Genomic DNA, 17,276 nt, shown 5'->3' with positions numbered 1-17,276 from the left:
TACCTAAGAAAAGCACAGAACATTTTGTTGTTTTTAGGTGAAGCTATTGATTATCTGATTAGGAATGCATTCACTGAATCTGCTGGAGCAAGAAAAGGCACTCCTAAAATAGCAATCATCATTACCGACGGAAAATCTCAAGATGAAGTTGAAATTCCTGCAAGAGAGCTTCGCAACCTAGGAGTTGAAGTCTTCTCCTTGGGTATATCAGTTATTCATTAATTATTGTTACTATTTAATATTGTGGGTAAATTTAATGCTAATTAAAGTGTGGCATTAACATTCTAATAGCACTAGCTTGATTCATGCATTTTACAGGCTAGGGGTGTTCAATGCATGGTACCTGAGACTGGCCCTTTGGTCTCTCCTGAACAGAGAGTCCCAGCTGTGCCAAACTGTGTGGTAATTTTTCTAACGTGTCCAGATGGAGACTAGGATGTGACTGACAAACTCAGTTTGACATATGACCTCATTAAGTAAAAGTCTACTGCATTAACCCACAGCTTTAATTAAGTTTTAGTAATTAAATTGTTAGTAATTACAGAGCTTAACCTGCATCAGCTTTATTCCAAGATGCTTTAAAATTTTAAAAATACACTTACAAAGATCTAAATGTTATACACATAATATGGTCTCATCTCTCATAACTTTTAGGAGTCAAAGCAGCAGATGCAAAAGAACTGAAACTAATGGCATCTCAGCCATCCTTGAAGCATGTTTTTAACGTGGCAAATTTTGACGGAATAGTGGATATACAGAATGAAATAATCTCACAAGTGTGCTCAGGTGTTGATGAACAGCTGGGTGAATTGATTAGTGGAGAAGAAGGTGAGACCTTTTACAAAAGTTTATTGTTAACTGGAATGTACCTGATATGTGTTTTTAATGTGATGATCCATGCTTATTTTGATAGTTCCATCAATTTTATAATCTGCCATTAGTATATGGAAGACATGTTTCCAGCTGTATAGATTTAAACAGCAGCAGATTAGAACACATGCGGTTGACTGGATTTGAAATATCCCATTGAAGTCCATAACTCCAAATAGTTATGTTGCCTCTAGGGTTATCAAATCCTGAGAACATAACACTTTAGACCACATGGTGGAAAATATGTTGAAGGGAGAATTCACTTGAAAAAACACACATGTGAAGGGCATGAATCATGCCCTATTGTCTCACTGGTTATGCAGGGCAAGGCAGCTTGGGTTAAGGGGCAGAAGATATGGTTTGGCAAGGATCCATGGGTAAAGACTGAAGACTGTTGAAACCAAATAGTTCTCAAGCTATAACCTCGCACTTTCTATGCCCCTTCAAGATTCCAAAAACTGCCCCTTCTAGACAATGACAGAGTAGACTGTTCTATTTCTGTGGTTTCCTGCAGATGCCTTTATTCATTCAAACCTTCTGATGTGTTTCCGGGAAATAGAGAGGGAAAGGGAAAGGGAAAAAATCTGCTCATTATTGTATTTGATTGTATTTCATTGTATTTGATCTTTTTGGATTTGTTTTTAATTTTTCAGCTGTGGAGCCTCCTTCAAACCTAGTGGCTGCCCAAATCTCATCAAAATCGATTAGAGTCACTTGGGATCCATCAGCTAGCCAAATAACAGGCTACAGGGTGCAATTCTTTCCAATGATAGCAGGAGCCAAACAGCACGTGTTGAGTGTTGGTCCTCAAACTACTGCTTTAAATGTCCGAGATCTTTCTCCAGAAACAGAGTACCAGATTAATGTATATGCAATGAAAGGATTGGCACCCAGTGAGCCAATTACGATAATGGAAAAAACACAGCCAGTCAAAGTTCAAGTGGGTAAGTTATCGATATGGTTCTGATATTGTAGCTCTTTTTTTATACTTCTAAATATCTCTCTTAATAAAAGGCCTTCAGTTACTGGAAGACATAGTTTTAGTTAATGGAATTAGTTTAACCAAAGACCAGCATCGTTTAGTGTTTATAAGTGATGAGTCAGCTGATTACAGATGCAGCTGCAATAGAAGTGCCTTGACTATTGGCTTTTATACTGGTAATTTTTTCTCTTTACAGAATGCTCCCGTGGTGTGGATGTAAAAGCTGATATTGTGCTTTTAGTGGATGGCTCCTACAGCATTGGTATCGCCAATTTTGTTAAAGTAAGAGCCTTTTTGGAAGTGTTAGTTAAAAGCTTTGAGGTTTCACCTCAAAAAGTACAAATAAGTCTTGTCCAGTACAGCAGGGATCCCTATACGGAGTTTTATTTGAACAGATACAACAAAATTGAAGATGTAATTCAGGCTATTAACACCTTCCCCTACAGAGGTGGATCTACAAACACAGGCAAAGCGATGACCTATGTGAGGGAGAAAGTATTTGTTATCAACAGAGGATCAAGACCAAATGTACCAAGGGTCATGATTCTTATTACTGATGGAAAATCGTCAGATGCCTTTAAAGAGCCAGCCATAAAATTGAGGGAGTCAGATGTAGAGATATTTGCAGTTGGTGTTAAGGATGCAGTACGTACAGAATTGGAAGCAATTGCTTCACTGCCTGCTGAAACCCATGTGTACACAGTGGAAGATTTTGATGCTTTCCAAAGAATATCATTTGAACTTACACAGTCTGTCTGCCTACGAATTGAGCAGGAACTGGCTGCTATAAGGAAGAAAAGTAAGTAATTATCAATACTTAGAGAAATCTTAAAAAAAAAAGCAATGAAAATAGTCTGAGCCAAATTTGATTCTCAGTTACGTTTATTTAACTCCCTTGTTGTCAATGAAAATGTCCAGGTATAAATGAGGGCATAATCTGTTTATGTGTTTTTAGCTAAAGTGATACAATCAAAACATAAAATAACTCCAAATAATTAGCTAAGTGGACTTGATTCTTCACTTCATTACACCATTGGCTTCCATGGAACAATGCTGATTTAAAGTAATTTAGGATTTGACCGATTATTTTAAACTTAATTAAAAACACTGGGAAAAAAACAATTATTTTATGAAAAGAAGAAAATTAACTGGGAAATACGTCCCCCCCTCCCGCAGATGTTTAAGATGACATTAAAGTTGGAGGGCCAGATTTACAATGATGTAAATCTAGAATGACTTCAGTGGAGTTACTTTGCTTTTACACAGGAGTCACAGAGTTTAAAATATGTCCTCAGGAGTAAAAAATTACTTGCCATTGTCACTGTAAATTCTTCTGTGGTTATATTTAAAAGAGTTTAGAAAGTCACCAGCTTCACAAATTTCAGGGTAAGAGTGAGAAATCCTTCATGACATTAACCTGGCTCACAGCATTCAAAAACCTGAAGGAATTTTTCATCCGCTGCTACATCCTGTGCCTTACAATTTTTGTATTTCAAAGGGACACTGAAGGTGGATAAGCCCAGCATATGAAAACCCCAGACTCTTTAAAAATAAGCCTTTGTTTCAGAATACCTTTGAGATCACGAAACTTTTACGTTGGAGGGCTCAAACCCCTAACAGCCCCACTGGTAGGCTAGCTAAGCCAACCAAAACTAGCTGAGGACTTCAGGTTTATGTTTGTGCCTCAGGTCATTTCATTTACTCCCCTTTCAGGATCCATTCTTGTAAGAGTGTTGAAATTCTGTTAATTTCATTTGTGTGATAGTGCGCCGATAAAGTGAGGATGCACTGTTGTCCCTGAGGGAACACGAGAGAGAAAGAAAGAACCCAGCTTGATTCTCAGATTTCACCTTAAGTTTTCAGGGCTGGCAGTAACAAATGTCAACTTTTTAATTGAACCTAGGACACCTGAGGTGGAAAACATCAAGTTGGTGTTTCTACTGATTGTCATATTGTTTAAGACAACTCAGAGATCATCATAGAATTTTATGTATTCATGAGTGAGAATGACAAACAAGCATAGATGCATATCAGAAAATATTTATTGAATCAAAGAAATCAGCTGACTGCAGGAAATGTTTTTGAGTGATTTTGAAGGCGTTTTTAAGTATTTTATTGTAACATGTGGCTTTTTTTAAAAAACAGGTTATTTACCTGCCCGTAATTTGGCCTTTTCTGAGGTAAAGTCCAACAGTTTCAAAGTGAATTGGTCTCCAGCTGGACCTGAGGTTTTGTCCTATCTTATTAAATATAAAGTAGCTGCTGGTGGAGAAGAATTCCTTGTTTCAGTGCCGGCTTCAAGTACTAGCTCAGTTCTCACCCATTTACTTCCTGAAACTCCTTATGCAGTGAGTGTGATTGCAGAGTATGAAGATGGTGATGGTCCTTCCTTGGATGGGGAAGAAACGACTTTAGAAGGTACTCTTCCTATTATGCTCAGCCAGAAACATGTTATGTATTTAAGTAACAATCTGCTTTATTGAGAGAACTTGTGTATGTGGAATACCAACCTAATGCTGAGAGATGGCACTGGTATGTGGGATGAGAATGAGCATTATTGTTTCCCAGTGCCTTGACTAAAGGTGTAAAATTCCAATACAGAACAAGTATTAGATTTAAGATTGTGTTTTATTTCCCTTAAGTTTGCTGGATACTGTGTTTTCTCTGACGTTCAGAGGCTGCTTTTCCAATAGAGTATGGTGGTATGAATAAATTAAATAACAAAAAAAGTATAACGTGAACACACACTAGTTAAGTTTCGGAGTAGCAGCCGTGTTAGTCTGTATCCGCAAAAAGAAAAGGAGTACTTGCGGCACCTTAGCGACTAACAGTCCGATCCAGCAAATTCATTGGGACTACTCACATGCTTAAAGTTAAGCATATACTTAAGTGGTTTGCTGCATCTAGGTCTTTTAACTTGGGTTTATAGAAAAAAGGTTATATGGCTAGAATAAACAAATCTATTCTCCAGATGGGAACTTCTTAATAGCAGGACTTAATGGGCCTGACACCATATTAGACTATCATGGGAGTTTTCTGTGAGAACCGTCTGCAAGATTTCGCCTATTTTAAGGAGTAACATTACAGTTAATTAATTTTTTTTACCCCTATAGTTAGTTATTCAATTCAATTTAATCTAGCTAGGCTATTAAGCTGTACTCATTACTTTCCATTATTTCTAGTTCACCCTATAATCTTCGACCTCGTATTCCAGAAGATTCTAGGGTGAACTACACGAACAAAGGAAATAGCATTAATAGTCTGTTGATGTATTTTCCTTAGTATTGATTAAAATATGTGTTTATTTATAAAATGGCTTGGTTTGAGGGAACAGTCCAATTCGGACGATTTTGGCCCACATCCTCAAATGTATTTAGACACCTAACTTAATTTGAGATGAATGGGAGTTGAGGATCTGCACTTTCATCCTTTATGTGTTTGTATACATAATCTCACTGTACCTGCACAGATCATAATGTTTTAGCCACATGTAACTCTCCCTTAGGAAATCATCTGCTTCAAATGGCTGCTTGGCTGATACTATCCACAGTTCATAAATCATAGAAATGTAGGGCTGAAATGTGAAGAACTGGGGAAACAGCAGCTTTAACAAAAATTTCAGACATGTCAGAAATACACTCCATATTGTGACTGATAGTGCATTTTAAAATATTCATCATTTTGATCTGATAAAATCCTGCCATTTTTGAGAAGCCACTAATGCCATGTAAATGCAAATAGTTCTGCATGCTGAGTTGCTAGCAGCTTGGGTTGCACAGCTGGTTTCTTGATAGTTGATTTGGGCTTTAGGCTGCTACAGAGTTTTAAATCCTATACTGTATTTATGGTCAATTGAAAAAATAAGTTTTTTTTTTAAAGGAAATGTTTTTTGTTCAACTTTCAAACAGATCTTTAATTGAATAACAAAGAACAATATTTCTGGTGTAATGATGTTCAAATTTGTTGAGGAAGTTTACCTTCATATGGTTAGTGAACACTCAAGAGCAAATGTTGTCCTCAAATGCATGTGAATAAACTCCCATTGACTGCTGGGCAACATATGATATAATTTGGCCCAAAGTATGTGGCAAAGGATTAAATTCTGCCCTGTTTCATCTAGCCAAACCAGCTGAATGGTCTCAGCGGAAGCCATAATTTTCGTCAGGAGCAGGCTAAGTTAAAAAGCAGGCCTTAGTTTTTCTTATCTTCCAGGATAACGAGTGATTTTCTGTCTTGAGGGGAGCAGCCTAATTCATAAACATTTTAAATCGTCAATAAATGAAAAATTCATATAAATGCTGAGAATTTAGCTTATAAGAGCTCCAATATTTTCAATATTTTTCCTGATTACTACATTAGATGGCTTTTCAAAATCTGGTGTGTGCATATGTGTAGTTAAGTGCATCTGACACTCATCAGTGAATGGGGATGGCACAGAAGTAAATACCCACAATCAGTGAAATGTGTGCAGAAAAAAAACCTTTATTAGGCAACCTATTGTTTTAAAAAAATGTCCCAGAGTATACCTAAATGTACTGAGTACAGCTCTACTCTACCTTTATTAGAAGGCTACTTCTGTTCAACAGCTACTTTGGCAGATCCTTGAGTGGTTACATAAATCAGCAAACATTGATGCAGTTTAAGTTGTAGCTCTGGTTCTAAATTTTCAAAAGCAACTCATAATTTTTGCTGCCTGACTTGATAAGACCGTAAGAATGGCCATACTTTTTGCATCAGACCAATGGTCCATCTATGCCAGTATCCTGTCTTTCGACTGTGGACAGTGCCAGATGCTTCGGAGGGAATGAACAGAACAGGGCAATTTACTGAGCGATCCATCCCCTGTTTTCCTGTCGCCTTGTGGCAGTCAGAGGAAGATACACATTAAAGGGGCCTGATTTTCAGAAAGTGCTGTGTACTAGTTCTCTGAAACACCAAGTCCTTGTAAGGTGTCTCAAATTGGCCATCCAAAATTAGAAGCCTAGAAAAATAACTAGTCACTTTTTGAAAATGTAGGCCCTGGTCTTGGTAAGTGGGATGAACTAATGAAGTTGGTTCTCTGATTGAAGGCAAATGTTTGCAAATTATATTTGTGTTTGTTTGCAGTTATAGGGGCTCCTCGAAACTTAATGATAACAGATGAAACTACTGATAGCTTTAAGGTTGGCTGGACGCCAGCTCCAGGAAATGTTCTAAGGTATAGGGTTGCATACAGGCCAGTGACTGGAAGAGAGAGGAAACAAGTAACTGTCCCAGCAAATGAAAGATCAACTACGTTACTGAACTTGACTCCTGATACAAGATATGAAGTTTATGTTATTCCTGAGTATCTGTCTGGGCCTGGAAATTCATTGAATGGATATGCAAAAACTGAAGAAGGTATGTAATAAATAACAGGCTTGTAGTGTGGCTTGAGAAGAAGGTTGTGCACGTTGATATCTTTTTTATTTTCAGTATGTGTAACTTGGATGTTCCTTTCTCTTTTTTCTTGTTACAGCAGGATGAATGGGGTGTTTTAGAATCACGCAAGTTTAATTGAGAAACAATTTAATATAACAACATCCCAAATTCTAATCAAGAATCTTTGGATTTTGCCTTTTGTATACATTTTTGAATCTGTAACTCCTAAACATGTTGATGTGCCTTGGGCAAAATGCCCACGTATGTGTCAGGCAAAGAAAATAAGACTTCTGAATTGTCTGTTACAAAAATGTTTCAACTTGAAAGGTTTAAACTCAAACGAAGTATGTATAAACCTAAAAATTGTTCATGTAATATCCTTATAGGTGACACATCTTTTATCTACTGTCAGCAAGTTGCTTATTTAGGGATTAATCCAGCATCCATTAAAATCAGTGATAGTCTTTACATTGAATTCAAGAACTGTTGGATTGGGCTCTTAATGTTTATGCAACGTTAAAACGTTACAAAAATAAAGATCAAATTTTGATTGCTGAATGGAAACTGGTTTATGACTGGTTAATTGTTACTGTAGGCCTCTATATTGTCAGTGTTTTGGATTTTTTCAGCTGTAGACTGTCTGTCAACTGAAGCTCCAAAAGCTCAATTTCAATGTAAAACTTTAATTTCTGGCACAATTTGCAGTTTATTCTTAATGAGAAGCAAAGAACTGATGAGCTAAGCTACCAATATCTCTAGCTGAGCCCCTTGTGCCTAGACATAGTAGCACATATGATCTACTAATAGAGTTCCACAACATCAGATGATGATGCTACATAATCAAGGTGGTTCCTTTGTAAATTTTAATGCCCTAATACAAGTGATTATAAATTCTCCAGGGCACAGATTATTTTTTACTCTCTGATGGTATGTCACCTTGCTCAATGATGCCCTGATTCTTACTGGAACCTCTAATTAATACAAATTATAAATAACAATAACTACAGGTGAACAAAATCAGTCCATCTTTATGCTTACCTTGTATTGTGCAAGTCAGTATTTTTGAGTGGTACTTAAAGTGTCTCAAAGGGTTGTTGGACTTTTTCATAGTGAACCATATGTGCTCCTGTGCCTATGCACAAATGGTTACCACAAAAATAATTTTGCACTGTTACCTCACATTTTCATTGCTTTTATAAATTTTGTGCATCAACCTGAAAGTTATTTTAATGTAGTTTCTGTGCCATATAATATAGATACTAAAAAAAGATGCACATGGTGACTTATGGAGTTAAATAGTTCTTCCTTGTCTCTCTGTTTTTTCTTTCTGTTTTTTGTTTGTTTTTGTTTTGTTTTCTGTTACTAATAGTCTTAGATTTGATTTTGTAGGGGCCTATTTACATGCTTAAAATTAAGCACATGCTCAAGTGATTTCCTGGATCAGTTCCAGAGTGCTCAGCAAATTCCAGTATTGGATCCTGAATATTTGTAGTAGAAAGTGAGAACTGTGAGTCCACAGGCTACACCCGGCCTAATGGACATCTGTGTCCATGGGAAATGGGAAAAAATGTTATCATGGTACGAAAAGTTGGACTATATCATGGATGTTTATTATATCATGGTCATTTCAAAAACACTTAAAAATATCAAAAAGCACTAATTTGCCTCAGGGAATAACTTCTTGTGAAGTTATATTTAAAAAATCTCCTTCAGGTCTTAGTTCAACTCTCTGGGCTGAATCCTGGAATTTGCTGAGCAGTCTGGAAGTGATCCAGCAAATCACTTAAGCATGTATGCTATCTCTCTTATAATGATCTGAAAATAAATAAAGAAATCAGGCTTGTTTCATGATATGCTTTCAATGTCTTTTAACATGTATAGTCCTAGGGACTCCAAGAAATTTGAGAGTTTCTGATGCTACTACATCCACAATGAAGTTATCTTGGGGTGCAGCACCTGGCAAAGTCCAGCGATACCTTCTAACATATACTCCAGTGGCCGGAGGTGAAACCAAGGAGGTAACCATAAGGGGTGATACGACCACTACAGTGCTGAGAGATTTAGAACAGGGCACCAGATACGCACTGTCCGTGACTGCCTTGTATGCGTCTGGAGCAGGGGATGCCCTCCCTGGGCAAGGAGAAACACTTGAAGGTAATTATTTATATATATTATGTATAATTATTCATTTATTTGGTTACATTTTAGGTGCTTTAAATTGCACCATGTTCCTGAAGTTTCTACTGAAGTAAAACTCTGAGTAAAAAAACCTCCCTTCTTCCCTTTGTGACCATCCTTGTAAATCAAGCACAGTTGCCATCCCTCTACTCACAGCACAAGGACTATCTAAGGCTAGCATCCACCAGAGCGGACAGGTAGAGGTGGGGAATGTTCACTGGACATGGGCATCCCACTATGCCTCCTGGAAAAGTGTGTTGCATTGGCAATATATCCTGTGGGCTCCTGGAAGCTTTGGACTAAGTCAGCCTCAGTGACTCGCACAGCTAGGGCTGTGCGCCTCCAAAGCAACCTCAGTATAGGTTTTTGCCTTACAGGATGCAGCCAGCTGTGAATTCGGGAATAGTTTGGCGACAGATCATTTTTATTATCTTGGTGTTAAAAAGTCTTGTCTAATTGAAAATGTGGGCAGAGCTTTAACCTGTATTGAAACTCTGGTTGGAAATGATGTTTGCTCTAAATGTAAGACATTAAGAGTCACATAAAATGAGCAACATATAGCCTCTGCACAGAGAGAATGGAACAAGGCTGTTTGTGACTAAGAAGAGCTAGAGCCTGGAAATGAATGCTAACAGAACGCTGGCAGGAATAAGCAGGAGCCAGAGGTTTCCTTATACGGATGGTAGGATGATGTCTCTCCGCCTTGCTGTGGAGAACTTCCCAGACATAGATGTTGCTACTTGCTGTCTGAACATTTTCATTATCATCCAATAATTGTCAATGTGTGGGACAACTTTGCCACTAGGCTATGAAAGGAAACGTGGCTATGGTCTGTGCTGGTCAGGGGTGTATCTTGATGCCCATAGGAGGTAAAATAACAGCAAATGAATGTAGCTCACATCCATAAAATAAACTAAAAGGGATTATTAATCTCACCCTTGAATATGTTAAGGGCTTGCTTCTCATTTACACTTAGTCCCTTTTACACTGTGAGAGCATTATGAAGGGCTCTTAAGGCAGATGAAAATAGGGCCCTGAAACAAGGCACTTCTAAGACATACTGTGAGATAAAGTTCCAAATACTAAGAGGAGTATGGAAAACAGCAGAAACCAAAATATAAACTACATAGTCACCAGAAGATCAAAGTTTAATCTCAGAAGTAAAAGAGGGCTAAGGAGTTTAGATTACCGTTGTGTTTGTATATTTCCTAGCAATGAAGGGCCCCATTCTGAGTCAGGCCTTTGTGCACTACAGCAATATAAATGAATAAGGATAAGAAGAATATGAAAAAGAAACTGGTTGTGATTGAGAATATAAGAATTTCAAATTGATAAATGGGACTTCTCTCGGGGTGGTTTTATATAAAAGCACCCAATCCAGATTTTAAGATCACTGTTTTGCCAGTGCAGGAACAAAAGGAAAGGAGTAAATGTGACATAATGTAATAAATCTCACTAATGTAATAAATGAATGGGTTTTTTTTGTGCCCCATTCATACTGGAGCCCATTGACAAGCTTAAGTGATTTGCTGGATTAGTTCAAGAGTGCTCAGCAAATTTCAGGATTGACCCCTGAATTACTGTAGTAGAAAGTGAGAATTTAGAGTCCACAGACTACGTCCTAACAGACATGTGTGCCCAAGGGAGATGGGGAAGAGAGCATGTTATCATGATGGTACCAAAAGCTTTACTATATCATGAATGTTCAATAATGATTTATCAAAATTAAGTATTATATCGTGGTAATTTCAAAAACACTTTCAATGTCTTTTAACATGTGAAGCCCGAGGAAGTCCAAGAAATTTGAGAGTTTCTGATGCTACAACATCCACAATGAAGTTATCTTGGAGTGCAGCACCTGGCAAAGTCCAGCAATACCGTATAACGTATGCTCCAGTGGCCGGAGGTGAAGCCAAGGAGGTAACCATAAGGGGTGATACGACCACTACAGTGCTGAGAGATTTAGAACAGGGCACCAGATACGCACTGTCCGTGACTGCCTTGTATGCGTCTGGAGCAGGGGATGCCCTCCCTGGGCAAGGAGAAACACTTGAAGGTAATTATTTATATATATTATATATAATTATTCATTTATTTGGTTACATTTTAGGTGCTTTAAATTGCACCATGTTCCTGAAGTTTCTGCAGAAGTGAAAATATGAGTCATGCCGATGTGCACTACTGCCATGTAAATGAATAAGGATAAGAAGAATATGAAAAAGAAACTGGTTGCGGTTTAGAATTTAAGAATTTCAAATTGATAAACTGGCCTTATCCCAGGGGTGGTTTTATAGAAAAGCATTGAGCCCAGATTTTAAGATCACTGTTTTGCCAGTGCAGGGACAATAGGAAAAGAGTAAATGTGTGTAATGTAATAAATCTCATTACTCAGCTCTAGTACCCTTTTATTTATCTCAGTTTCTCAAATAAGAGAAAACCAAACCAAAAATAATAATACTATATTGTGACATGAAATCTATGAGATTGAAATTAATGTTCAGCTTCCTAGACGAGTCAGCCAGATTGGAAAATCCTTTCGGAGTTCAATCAGGAAATGTGCGTACCAAAGCTTTGTACTGAAATACATTAAACTAGTCTTGCAGACTAAATTTTAGTCAGAGAAACTCACAGCAAGGCAATTATTATGAGATGCAAGGTAAAAATAGCATGTAAATGTAGGTATCAGTTGCATAACAGTGGAGGCCCCATGTGGTAACATGGAAATATTGATAAGAAAGTGTGGTAGTACCAAACTTCAGGGAACACACATATTGCATTTCTATAAGTGGCATATCGACAGTTATCTAGAGTAACAAAATGAACTTTTCACACAATTAAGTCTCAAACTAGGGCAGGACACTTTGGCCAGAACCTTTTGGTCTGTCAACAAAATTGCATAATTCATGGTATAAAAATATTCCAAAAATCTATAAAGATTGACATCAGGCATCTGTTCACTGTATTTTATTTAAAATAGAAAATTGAAAATTTGTGGATATTTGGACAAATCCTACACAGGTAAAGAAAATAAGAATAAGAGCACAACAGTTTTGGAGACAAATGAAAATATATTTTGGCTCTAAGACTAGAAGTGCACTTAAAATTAGGTCATGTTGCCCATGAATTTAAGATGAAAATAGTAGGATGTAGCTGAACTATTACATAAATCATATCAACTTCTGAAATGAGGTGAAAATTTAACTAGGGGCATACTTGGATGGCTTGACTATCTGCTTGGTGCTAAAATTGGCAAAGACTCCTGGAGAAATCAATGCTTCCCCACACCTCCGGTGCTCCACCATCAAAATAAATAAAGTATTTGCTATACGGGTTGAATGTTTGGAAAAGTGTTCCAAATTTGTTTTTTCCCCTGATCATTACAAAGAAATAAAATGGTTAGTCCAAGGAGAGAAAGTTGAGAAATAATAAGAAAAATAAATAAGGCTATTGAGAGAAGGTATAGCTAGAGAAACAAGAGTGGATAAACCAATCTGAAAATGTATCTCCTGCTATTGTTTAATCTTGGTGTAAGGAAACAAAAGGAAAATCCAAACTCTCCAGTGCCTCAATGTAATTCTAATGAATAGGCAATAGGGCCTTTTGGGTACATCTACACTGGAATAAGAGACCCACGGCTGGCCTGGGTCAACTGAGTTGCGCTCTCTGGTCTCGAGCTACAGGGCTAAAAATTGCTGCCCCCTCCTGGGTTCCCAGAATTTGAGCTCCAGCCTGAGCCCAAACATTTACAGAGGGGTTTTACAGCCCTGTAGCTTGAGCCTCGCTAGTCCGGGTCAGCTGATCTGGGCCAGCCACAGGTGTTTGATTGCTGCATAGTCGTAGGGACTTAGGGCAAAGCCTTCTTTTTCTTGAGGTCTCTCCAAAGTATAATGTTGCATTTATTAATCCCGCTTCCCTGTTCTTTCAAATCTGTCCATTTCCTCCCAACTGCAACACATAAATGTTCTATAGTGTGTTCAGCCTTGTGGGACAGGCTTGTCCTTTCTAGGAGTCTCCCTCAGGAACCTACCTCCCCAAGCCCCCCCCCCCCCAAAAAAAAATTAAGTTGTTGTTCTAGTTGAAGTCCTTGTTTACCATTTGGGATCTTCCTGTTTTCCCTTGCCTTCCCTTTTATCTTTCCCAGGACTTGGTCTGCACTTGCCTCATGTTTGCTCCTTCTAAAAGAATTCAGGTGCAAAGTTTTCCAAAGAACTCCAGATAATCTCAGCTATATAAAATGTTTGCATAGCTATCTGATCCAGCCCAAGGATAAACACATTCCAGAGGCCCAGTGTTTTATAAACTGTTCGAAGATGGTAGAGAAGGAAGTATTTAGCACATGAGAAATTAGAAATGGAGGGTGATATTCCATACTATGGAAGTTATTCCTGTGTAGAGGACATGGGTTTCTTCCTTACTGGTTTTGGGGATGGGGTGGGGAGGTGGCTTTCCCCACCCCATGGAATAAGCAGGGTTTTTTTGGTGCCCCATTCATACTGCTGTCCATTGACATGCTGGATCAGTTCAGGAGTGCTCAGCAAATTCTATGAGTGAGCCCTGAGTTTTTGTAGTAGGAAGTGAGAACTTAGAGTCCTCAGGCTACATCCCAATGGACATGTGTGCCCACGGGAGACAAGGAAGGGAGTATGTTATCGTGATGGTACTAAAAGCTTCACTGTATCATGGATGTTCAATAGAGTTTTATCAAAATTAAGTATTATATCATGGTCATTTCAAAACCATTTTAAAATATCCAAAAGCACTAATTTAAGTTAGGGAATAACTTCTTGTGAAGTTGTATTTAAACAATTCCTTTTAGGTCTTAGAGCAATGCTCTGGGCTGAATCCTGGAATTTGCTGAGCAGTCTGGAAGTGATCCAGGAAATCACTTAAGCATGTATGCTACTCTCTCTTATAATGATCTTTAAAAGAAAGAAAGAAAGAAAGAAAGAAGGCTTGATTCATGATATGCTTTCAATGTCTTTTAAAATGTTTAGCCCGAGGGAGTCCAAGAAATTTGAGAGTTTCTGATACTACAACATCCACAATGAAGTTATCTTGGGGTGCAGCACCTGGCAAAGTCCAGCGGTACCGTATAACATATACTCCAGTGGCTGGAGGTGAAGCCAAGGAGGTAACCATAAGGGGTGATACTACCACTACTGTGCTGAGAGATTTAGAACAGGGCACCAGATACGCACTGTCCGTGACTGCCTTGTATGCGTCTGGAGCAGGGGACGCCCTCCCTGGGCAAGGAGAAACACTTGAAGGTAATTATTTATATATATTATATATAATTATTCATTTATTTGGTTACATTTTAGGTGCTTTAAATTGCACCATGTTCCTGAAGTTTCTGCAGAAGTGAAAATATGAGTCATGCCTATGTGTACTACCGCAATGTAAATGATTAGGAATAAGAAGAATATGAAAAAAATCTGATTGTGGTTTAGAATTTAAGAATTTCAAATTGGTAAACGGGCCTTATCTCAGGGGTAGTTTTATATAAAAGGACCAAGTCCAGATTTTAAGATCACTGTTTTGCCAGTGCAGGAACAAAAGGAAAAGAGTAAATGTGTGTAATGTAATAAATCTCATTACTTAGCTCTAGAACCTTTGGAAGATGACAGTGGCCAAGTAAAACCTGTAATAGTGAAGTCATCTTGTAATAAATGTGAATATCAGTAAACTCAGTGCCCCTTTATTTATCTCAGTTTCTTAAATAAGGGAAAGCCACATGAAAAATAACAATACTATATTGTGACATGAAAGCTATGTGATTCAAATTGGCACAGACCTTAACTCCTGGAGAAACCAATGCCGCCCCAAGACTCCCCCCACCCGCCATTAAAATAAATAAAGTCTTTGCTATCTGGGTTTAATGTTTGGAATGGTGTTTCAAATATGTTTTTTTCCCTGATCAGTACCAAGAAATAAAATGGTTTGTCCGTGGAGGGAAGGCTGAGAAATAATAAGAAAAATAAATAAGGCTATTGAGAAAAAAGGTAAAGCTAGAGAAACAAGAGTGGATAAAACAATCTGAAAATGTAACTCCTGCTATTGTTTAATCATGATGTAAGGAAACAAAAGGAAAATTCAGACTCTCCAGTGCCTCAGTGTAATTCTAATGAATCGGCAATAGGGCCCTTTGGGTACATCTACGCTGGAATAAAAGACCCACGGCTGGCCTGGGTCAACTGAGTTGTGCTCTCTGGTCTCAAGATGTGGGTCTAAAAATAGTCACCCCTCCATGTGATCCCAGAATTTGAGCTCCAGCCTGAGCCCAAACGTTTATAAAAGGGTTTTACAACCCTGCAGCCTGAGCCTCGCTAGCCTGGGTCAGCTGATCTGGGCTGGCCGCAGGTGTTTGATTGCTGTGCAGTCGTAGAGACTTAAGGGAATGCCTTCTTTTTCTTGAGGTCTCTCCAAAGTATATTGTTGCATTTACTAATCCCGCTTCCCTGTTCTTTCAAATCCGTCCTTTTCCTCCCAACTGCAACACATACATGTTCTATAGTGTGTTCAACCTTGTGGGACAGGCTTGTCCTTTCTTGGAATCTCCCTCAGGAAAAAAAACCACAAAACATTCAGTTGCTGTTCTAGTTGAAGTCCTTGTTTATCATTTGGGATCTCTTCTTGTTTTCTCTTCCCTTCCCTTTTTATCTTTCCCAGCACTTGGTCTGCACTTACCTCATCTTTTCTCCTTCTAAAAGAATTCAGGTGCAAAGTTTTCCAAAGAACTCCAGATAATCTCAGCTATATAAAATGTTTGCATAGCTATCTGATCCATCCAGCCTAAGGATAAACACATTCCAGAGGCCCAGTGTTTTATAAACTGTTCAAAGGCAGTAGAGAAGAAAGAAGTAAGCACATGAGAAATTAGAGATGGAGGGCCATATTCCATATTATGGAAGTTATTCCTATGTATGGGACATGGGTTTCTTCCTTACTGTTTTGTTGGGGATGGGGTGGGGAGGTGGCTTTCCCTACCCCATGGAATAAGCAGGTTTTTTTCATGCCCCATTCATACAGATCTGAGAAGGCTGACAGTAGTCCTGGGGCTGTTTTTAGAGCACAGGTATTTAGCCTCTTTTAGCCATTGGCTGAGTGCACCTGTTGGTGAGGAGTAGCAGTCAGAGGAAAGTTTGTGGAGGATAAAAATGCTTAAACTGCATCAGCTCTTAACTGGATAGCTGCAGGCTCCAGAGGTGAGAATGCTGCAGAAGATGCTCCATACACATCCTCTCTCTAAAATATATGGGCCTGACACCACAAAGCTCTGGTTGGAGGGCATTGGTAGATTTCAAGGGGGTGAGCCATCCCTCTTTCCCCAGCCAGGATCTGGCCGCTTTGGCTTCCCTTCCATTCACAGAGGTGGCTGGTGGAAGGTTTCCCTTACCTGCTGCTAAATAGAATTGTATTGGAGTTTAAGTGCGACAGAACTGAAACTGCGAAAAGGAAAAGAAAATTAAACCAACCACAGAATTCAGCTAGTGAAACAGGACTTGTGGCAGTGGAGGCACCAAAGCAGGGCCATCTTGTTTTTATGCAACTCTAACAGTATTCTTCATTATTTGTGGTGATTAGAACCGGGTGAGGCTCCTCCTAGCCTATCTTCCTCTGCGTACACAGACCACGTGGAGACTCTTTGCTTGTAAACCCCACATGTGGCTTATTTACAGTGGTTCCCCACCATCTTCACAGCATTGTGCAGCACCTGTTCTACAATAGTATATCATCTTCAGCCCCTTAGACCAAGAGTAGGAGAGGTTGAAGAGCTCGCCCTCAGAGAGATTTCTCATGGGACTGACTCTGAGAGCCTGCCTCTTTCTGGTTCTCTCTCCACCTT

General features: G+C 38.6%; 1 protein-coding gene across 6 annotated transcripts in view; it reads left to right on the top strand.

Moving 5' to 3' along the window:
- COL12A1 (collagen type XII alpha 1 chain) overlaps positions 1–17,276 on the top strand; it is a 135,076-nt gene that overhangs the window by 19,052 nt on the left and 98,748 nt on the right. For 5 of the 6 annotated variants that reach the window (XM_084623180.1, XM_084623178.1, XM_084623181.1 and 2 more), the window contains 9 exons: positions 38–202; positions 655–828; positions 1,524–1,814; positions 2,049–2,651; positions 3,998–4,270; positions 6,959–7,231; positions 9,134–9,406; positions 11,214–11,486; positions 14,425–14,697. The exons of the other annotated variant lie outside the window; for it this stretch is intronic. In XM_084623180.1, coding sequence (XP_084479306.1) covers positions 38–202; positions 655–828; positions 1,524–1,814; positions 2,049–2,651; positions 3,998–4,270; positions 6,959–7,231; positions 9,134–9,406; positions 11,214–11,486; positions 14,425–14,697 — 2,598 coding nt within the window. The remainder of the gene's footprint in view (positions 1–37; positions 203–654; positions 829–1,523; positions 1,815–2,048; positions 2,652–3,997; positions 4,271–6,958; positions 7,232–9,133; positions 9,407–11,213; positions 11,487–14,424; positions 14,698–17,276) is intronic. 6 annotated transcript variants of the gene reach the window in all.

This window comes from Lepidochelys olivacea (genome assembly GCF_965140295.1).
Source record: "Lepidochelys olivacea isolate rLepOli2 genome assembly, chromosome: 3".
NCBI classification, from domain to species: domain Eukaryota; kingdom Metazoa; phylum Chordata; order Testudines; family Cheloniidae; genus Lepidochelys; species Lepidochelys olivacea.
This window is presented reverse-complemented; position numbering and strand designations above follow the sequence as displayed.